The sequence below is a fragment of the Orycteropus afer genome, unplaced genomic scaffold (assembly GCF_000298275.1).
Source record: "Orycteropus afer afer isolate SDZICR_OR568_19922 unplaced genomic scaffold, OryAfe1.0 scaffold00069, whole genome shotgun sequence".
Lineage (NCBI taxonomy): Eukaryota > Metazoa > Chordata > Mammalia > Tubulidentata > Orycteropodidae > Orycteropus > Orycteropus afer.
This window is the reverse complement of record NW_006921656.1, coordinates 9,481,558-9,489,548: the sequence shown is the minus strand read 5'-3', so window position 1 is coordinate 9,489,548 and position 7,991 is coordinate 9,481,558. Positions and strand designations below refer to the sequence as shown.

General features: G+C 40.9%; 1 protein-coding gene across 1 annotated transcript in view; it reads right to left on the bottom strand.

The window, feature by feature from the left end:
- Positions 1-227: 227 nt before the first annotated feature.
- The window catches only part of TMEM71 (transmembrane protein 71), a 33,603-nt gene continuing 25,839 nt past the window's right edge, over positions 228-7,991 (bottom strand). The window contains 4 exon segments of the mRNA XM_042780909.1: positions 228-328; positions 430-491; positions 4,368-4,443; positions 7,565-7,732. Coding sequence (XP_042636843.1) covers positions 228-328; positions 430-491; positions 4,368-4,443; positions 7,565-7,732 — 407 coding nt within the window.

The following is a 7,991-nucleotide window of genomic DNA, read 5'->3' as shown; positions in this document are numbered from 1 at the left end:
CACACACACACACACACACACACACACACTTTCAAAAAGTTATCCAAAGTCCTGCTGCCATAAAAATTAATTCAGTCTATTTTGATGTAAGAATAGATAAGGAGGCAGGAATGTAACACCGTAAGATTTTAGCAGTAACAGAGTTCTTTATGATGAACAATCAGGACCTTTCCTGTGTGTAGTCACCATCATCAATAACTCAGCATGAATCGTCCTCAGATCTCAGATCACAGTTCAGACAAAGACGACAGCACAGATTTCACTTACCGAGCACAGGTGGTGGCTTTGCGATAGCTGACAACAGTGAGAAACAATGACTTGACAACATCTTGGGTGAGAAAGAGAGAACATTTAAGAATGTTTTCAAAATGAACACAATTGGAATGAAATACAGGAAGCAGAGCAGCCATTTGGGTAATGATTACTTACAAGCTATAATGATCATCAACGAGCATGTGAAGATACTGGCTAATACTTCTCCCAGAAACCATCTGAAACAACAGCATTGAGCAGGGTTAGCGTACTGAGTATGCGTTTTTAACACGTGAGATGCTCTTTTAGACTTAATAAGTTGTTGTCAATGTTGTTAGGGACTGTCAAGTCCCTTCTGACTCATAGGGACCCCACGTGACAGAGTAGAGCTGCCCCATGGGATTTTCTAGGCTGTAATCTTTATGAGAGCAGATCACCAGGTCTTTCTCCAGCAGAGTCACTGGGTGAGTTTGAGCGAAGCACTTAACTGTTGTGCCACCAAGGCTCCTTGCACTTAATGTAGATCTAACATTTCAAGATTTACTTTAAAACTACAGTCAACCAGATGGTGTAGCATCGGTGAAAAGATAGACACATAGATCAATAGAATTCGATAGGTATGAGTTGGTGTGGGGGAAGGGTATTCCACATGGGCTGATATTACTGGACCTGGGAGGGGAAGGATGGGTGGCAGGATGTAGGAGCAGACCTGAAAGCTCCTCGCTAAGAAGCTGGACTTGATGAGGCTGATGAGGTCTTATAAAGATCACCCTGGGCAGCATGTGAGTCAAGGGGGACATCCCTGGAGGGAGGAAAATTAGTTAAGAGGCTACTCTAATGCTCCAGGATCAAGATACACCTGGTCAGAGCATGGGGAGGTAGGCACCTATGTTTACTCCTCTGAAAATCCCACAGCATGGACTCTCAGTACTAATGCTTCTCAGACCTACCAGACCAACACACTCTTCCAATAACAAACATTTCATAGTGCCTCTTTCTATCTGAAATTAATTCACAAATAACACAACCCACTTAAGCACACGATTAAATAAATGAACTACAATAAATTAAATATACTTTGTACCAATGCACTAGAAGGCATAGATAGTATTCAAGGTTTACAGATGCTTATAATGGATAATGCATATCTTAGAAATCTCTCTCCTCTCTCTTCCTCCTTTCTTTAATTCAATCTCTCTCTTTTAAAATTTTTATTGTGGTTTAGGTGAAAGTTTACAGAGCAAATTCATTTTCCATACTGCAGTTCATGCACATTTTGTCTCATGACATTGACTGCAATTCTCCACAATGGAACAGCTCTCTTCCCACTTCCTCCCCATAGTTACCATTTCCCTGTGTCCTTCCTTCCCATGCACTCCCACCCTCTGAGCTCTCTCCCTGTGCATACACTGCACTTCTGTTCTCCCATGATTGATCGTTCTAAGTAGTGTATCTATCTACCTGATGTAAATATTCACCCCATATGCCTGTCTGTTATTTGGCTGGAAACCACAGGAGTAAGTTCGAGTCCAGCCAGACCTGAGGGGTGGCTGGGAGCCATAATTTCAGGGATTTCACCAGGCTCTATCAGACCAGCTAACCTGATCTTTTTTTACGATTTTGAGTTTTGTTTCACATTGTTCTCCCACTCTATCCAGGATCTCCTGCACCAATCCCCCTCCGAGTGGTTTACAGTGGTAGCTGGGCACCATCTAGTTTTTCTGGGTCTCATGGTCATATAGAATGTAATTCCAGCTCTATTTCTCTTGACAGATTTTTATTATTCCATCATATGGGCACAACTAATTTATTTGCCTCATCTTATATTTATGTACATTTGGGTGGTTTTCAATGTCTCACTCTTACAAAAATGATGCAAAAGAGATCAAAGATAGCCAAAAAAATATTGAACAAGAACAAAGTTGGAGAATTTCTTACTTCACAACTTCAAAATTAGTACAAAGCACCAATATTCAAACAGCATGTCACTGACATAAGGATAGATATATCAGTGAAACTGAATTGAGAGTCCAGAATAGTGGTTACATTTATGGTCATTTGATTTTCAGTAGGTGTTCCAAATCCATTCAATGTACACACCCTTTGTCATTTTAGTATAGTATTAAAAACAGCTCCAAAGATAGTACCCATCAGCCAGTTTCCTCCACTATTAATATCTTATGTTTCCCTGGTATATTTGTCCCAAGAAGCCAACATGGGTATGTTACTCTTAGCTAAACTCCACATCGTATTTGGATTTCACAAGTTGTTTCCTAATGCCCTATTTCCATTCCAGGATCCCATCCAGGAGATGGCATTACATTTAATTGTAGGGTCTCCACTGTCTCCTCTGAGTTGTGGCAGTTGCTCAATCTTTCCTCATTTTTGAGACTTGACAATTTTGAGAAGACTAGCCAGGTATTTGGTAGAATGTCCCTCAATCTGAGTTTGTGTGATGTTTTCCTTATGGGTAGACTTGGGTCATGGGTTTTGGGGAGGAACACCACAGAAGTCAAGTACCTTTCTCATCACAGTATATCAAGAGTACATGCTAACAACATGTCTTCCCTACATGCCTTAACCTGGATCAGCTGGATGAGCTAGTATTTTCCAGGTTCCTTCACAACCTACTGTTTGGAAGAAAATCACTAACCTCAGCTCATACATTCATAGGGAATTAAGCTCCACCTCCTTGGGGGAGGAGTATCTACAGAAATTGACAGAAGAGTAGTATTTCATTAGTGGTCCTGTGAAATCATAGAAAAGGACTCCATGACCAGCAATGTTTGGGAAACACAACTTAAGTAAAGATAAGCATGCATCCTTGTTTCATTATTTCGCTAAGCTTTTATTGTGCTGATAGACGTTATGATCCTCCAACTTGAGCTATATAGTGCAAAAGTTTGCCAATTTATTTTTAACCATAGAGCCCCTCCCACTTTTGTTCTTTTAGTCCCATTGTTATCTAAAAATGCTCCTCAAACCTCATAATTATCTGGGAAGCTTGCTTTAAAATACTAATTCTCATGAGATCTAAATTAGAATCTCAAGGGATGTTTAAGTTTGAAAAACGGCTTTGTATTTTTAAAACTTTGTGTCTCAAAAACAGTGCTCTCCAGTGATTCTGAGTTAGTTGATTCTGAGTTAGTCTTCTGAGCATGACTTGCAAACAAGCAGCACTTGGTGACTTGAGTGCCAGGACCAAAAAGACCTGGAGACTATGCCATTCACTTTCATTTCACTGATTCAACTAGTTGAGCCCCTGGCACTGAGGATACAAAAGTGAAGGAGACCCACAGTGTCTCCACTCTCAAGGAAGTCACATTCTAGAAGCATGAGATAGACCATACATCAGGTGGTGACACGTGCTCTGAAGTCAAGCAAGATGTGTGCAACAGAGAGTGAGTATGCAATTCATACAGGGTGGTTCAGGAAGGTCCCTCTGGTGCTGTGACATTTGAACAGATTCCAGAAAGAATTAAGGGCATAAATTAGGAGCCTATCAGGAGAAGACTGTACAAAACAGAGTGAACAGCAAGTGCAAAGGCCCTGAGGTGGGAGTGGGTTTTGCATAGAAGGGTACTTTATCACTGCACTGGAGACTTGGGCAAGGAAAGAACAGGAGGGCAGGCGAAGGACAAGCCAGATAGAGGGTAAGACAAAAAATGTCTATGATAAGACTTGAATGTTATGTGTTCTGAGATGCTCAATGGACTTCCCTGGAACAATAAGTTTATATTAGGGTATAAAAATACAATGGGAAAGGTGGAGACCTGGTGGGGACACCAAGTTCCGTTATAGATATTTCAAGTGTGTTTGAACTCTAGGCAGGAGTGCTTAGCCTGTATCTGTAACAGGGAGTCTCTTGAAGCTTTGAAAAATGAGTGGTACATGCTAAAATCAAAATTAAGATGCACTGGTTTTTGCATGCTTTAAGAGATGACAGGAGGAGGCAGCAACAGAGATAAAGGGTTATTTACCATGGTCAGCAAAATGAGCAAATCTTAGCCACAGAGCTACTGAAAATGCTGTGGAATAGGGCACGGAGTCCATCAATCAGTTACAGCTTTATTAATTATGAACTAACCCCTGCATGAAAACAAGGTTTGAATTACCTTGCACATGCAGAAAAGATGAAGCATGTGGTCAGCAGGATGGCTTGAAAAAAGACTTCTTGTAACAAACTGGTCTCTAACAGGAAAAAGAAAATTAAATTAATTAGATCTCATTGCTGATTAAATTATCTTAGAGCAACAAAATTAGACTAAAACTTCTCTTCTATGAATGTATGTCATCTCAAGCAGTTTGCCATAAATAATAGGATACAATTACTTTATGCTCTGCAGGGTCATTTGTTAGCAGATTTCAGCACATAAGTCCCCTCTCTCACTGAAACTGAAATGCTCATATCATGGCAAACAGCTCAGGATTTGCCTTCTGCTTTAGTGTTGGAGAAAGTCGTGTAGAACGTATGCTAATGTCAGAAATTTAACTCCAGTAACGATGATGGTGATGGTGGTGGTGGTGGCGTGGTGGTGATGACGATGCCTAAAATTTGCAGAGTGCCTTGTAGTTCAGCTTTCATACATCCATTCACTGAATCAGCACATCCCTGGGAGGTAGGTACACTTACCTTAGTTCTGTAGATGAAAAGACCAGGATTCAGAGAAATGATGTCATCTGCCCAAGGTCACACCACTATGAACAACTATGAGGCAGGTCCCAGAGCCAAGATTACAAACCATGTGTAGCTAGAACATAATGTTTTGTCTGAAATTGGGCAAGTAAAAAGAACTGAAGCTTTGCCTATTGGAGTCTCTGAAGGCTGAAATGAAAAAACCTATGCAATGAACTGTTTGTCCTTGAGGAACTCCTTACTCTCAGTCTATTCTTATGTGGTATAGAGCCACAGTAGGAAGGACTGCAAATCCTCCATTTTATAAACTCCATTTATGTAATGTGTGTGCACATGAAAATTAAACAATCATGAACCTGAGTACAGGTGGTCCCTGATTTATGATGGGGCTCCATTCAAATGACTCCATTGTTCAGTCAGTTCTGACAAGTTGAATCTCTCTTTTTTTTCCCCCCTAAGTTTTCATTATTATTATTTTATTATCAAGTATCTTTATAAATCCAACCTTTATTTGTCTTTGGGGATTGGAAATATTACACATAGGCTTATACATGTATTTTAGTACATACATAAAAAGAATACACAAATTATTTTTTAAATAAGGCAGTTATGAGTGCAGTTCATCATAACTTGAATGTGTCATAAGTCAAGATGACCTGTACTACTGTAATCACCTAAAAGAAATCAGAGCTGGCTCAATTACCAGGTAACAATCTAAAGGAAAGTATAAACAGACTCCAACCTAACTTTTGCCAAATGCTTCAAGCATTCCATTTTGCAACAATTGTTTAAAATTTGGAATGACTTGATGCTGGGTCTGTACTTATCTTTGCTTTCCATGCTATGAATGAGGACTGGGTCTGCTGATAAAACTTATTTAACTTATAGCATGGTGGGACACTGAAGACTGGCATTCCAAACACAGTAATAAATGATGTTGCCACAAATGTGTGTACTGTGAATTAAACAAGAGATTATGGGTTCAATTGAGCACTCAACCATCCTTCTAAGACGTGTTTTATTCTCAGCCTCCCCAGATTTCACGTGGAGTTTGGAAAACCATTCCTCACAAAACAAGTCCAACTTGAAAAACTGTGAAGATCCCTGGACACAGATACTAAAGGTGTACTGAGTTTTTCAATCAAGTTCTGCAAAGATAAACATTGCATATATTGGACAAATTGTTCATACATGTATTCTTTGACTTAGTATCTGTTATGACTTAGCTCAAATGTCATCTCCTTTGGGAAGTCTATTTTGATCCTTCAGCTCTGTCCAGACTCTTCTCTGGTCCCTCTCTGTACTTCCATAAGGGCTCATGCATGTCTCATCACCGCTGTTCATACAGCATTGGAATCACTATTTTTGTTCTCTGTATCTCCTATTAAACTCGTTGAGAATAGTGGGCGTCTACTTCCTGTTCTGTGTTGATAAACCCACACACCCATTGCTGTCAAATTAATTCTGACTCACAGTGACCCTACAGGACAGAGTAAACCCTCTGTTTCCAAGGCTGTCAATCTCTATGGAAGCAGACTGCCTCATCTTTCTCCCTCAGAGTGGCTGATGGGTTTAAACTGCTGACCTTTTGATTAGCAGCCCAGTGTTTAATCACTGCACCACCAGAGCTCCTTCTTTGTTGCTACTTCCTTGGGAAATCACCTCCCCACTTCTTTAATTTTTGCCTTGAAGAGTACTTTTCTGTAACAAGAATCTCACATTTCTCAAGTATGCAGTCTATGAGACATGCTGTCCCAAGTACTTCTCATGAATTATCTCAGTCCCTCAAAGAATTGCTGCTGCTGTATGTCCTGTCCAGTCAGTTCTGACTCATACGACCCCATGTGACAGAGTACAACTAATCCCGTAGGGTTTCCTAGGCCGTAACCTTTATGGGAGAAGGTCTCCAGATTTTTTCTTTTATGGAGGAGCCACAGGAAGGTTTTAATTCTGACCTTTCAGTTGGCAGTTGAGTTCTTAACCATTTGTCACCAGAGCTCCTTCATTGAAAGTTAGGAACTATTAGTTTCTCCTTTTTACAAATGAGACTGTTAAAATTTCAGAGAGCTTGGTAAACCACTTTGGAGTCACAGCTAATGAGCGGGGTAGGAGCTGGGCTTGGACACGTGGCAAGATGATGAAGGAACCCACTCTTTAACTCTGATGCGACACTGTCTCCATCATGATTAATCAAATATCAGCAAACTAGGAATTAAGGCATGTACTTGTTGAGCATGTCTCAGATTGGCTCTAAGTAAGAAATGCCTTCTTATTTTTGGACTGTCCAGAGGCATAACATAAAAGGATGTTTCTTTTGTTACAAAGTACGTCAAGTACACAATTAGGTTTATAGAGTAAAAACACAAACACCTGTGCACCCAATATTCAGCTTTATAAGAGCCTAACGTTCGCCATGTTTGGTCAGCACTTTAAGAGAGTAAATAAAAAGCTGCAGGTACAGCCTTTGATGCCTCTTAGATCACACTCCACAGGCTGCCACCACTCTGTGAATGTGGCAGTGAGCTCCGGCCATGGCCCTGGTCCCCCTCCTCACACAGATTGGTGCCAGGTCCTGAGTGTACAGGAGTCATCTCTAATCATTCCCAGGCCCTGAAAGGAAGAATTCTTCAGGTGAGGCAAAGATTACATTTTCAAAATGCAAACCTACAGACTCACTTGAATGCTCACAACTGCTCTTGTGGAAACGTTCAGACGCTGTCAGCGGGGACTGGGGAGATGAGTCCCGGGAGGTTTCTCTGGGAGACAGAGAGGAGGCGTCTAGCTCTGCACGTGGGTCCTCCAGTGCCCAGTCACCCGTCAGAGAAGAGCAGTCAAAATTGCCTCCTGGGAAAGCACAAGAGTTTAGTCTGGGTGTAGGTATATGTGAGTGTGTATTGTGTGCATGTGTGTGTACATGAGCGTATGTGTGTGCAATTGAGTGTATGTATGTGTGTGTGTGTATTGTGCAAATCTGCAGCAAAAGACTTCTTTAAAATGATAAAGAGCAGGAGGCGGGGCAAGATGGCGGACTAGGCAGAAGGATTGCACAGACCCTCTTCAACAAAGAAAAGGGAAACCAATTAACACAGACACAAAAGATAAT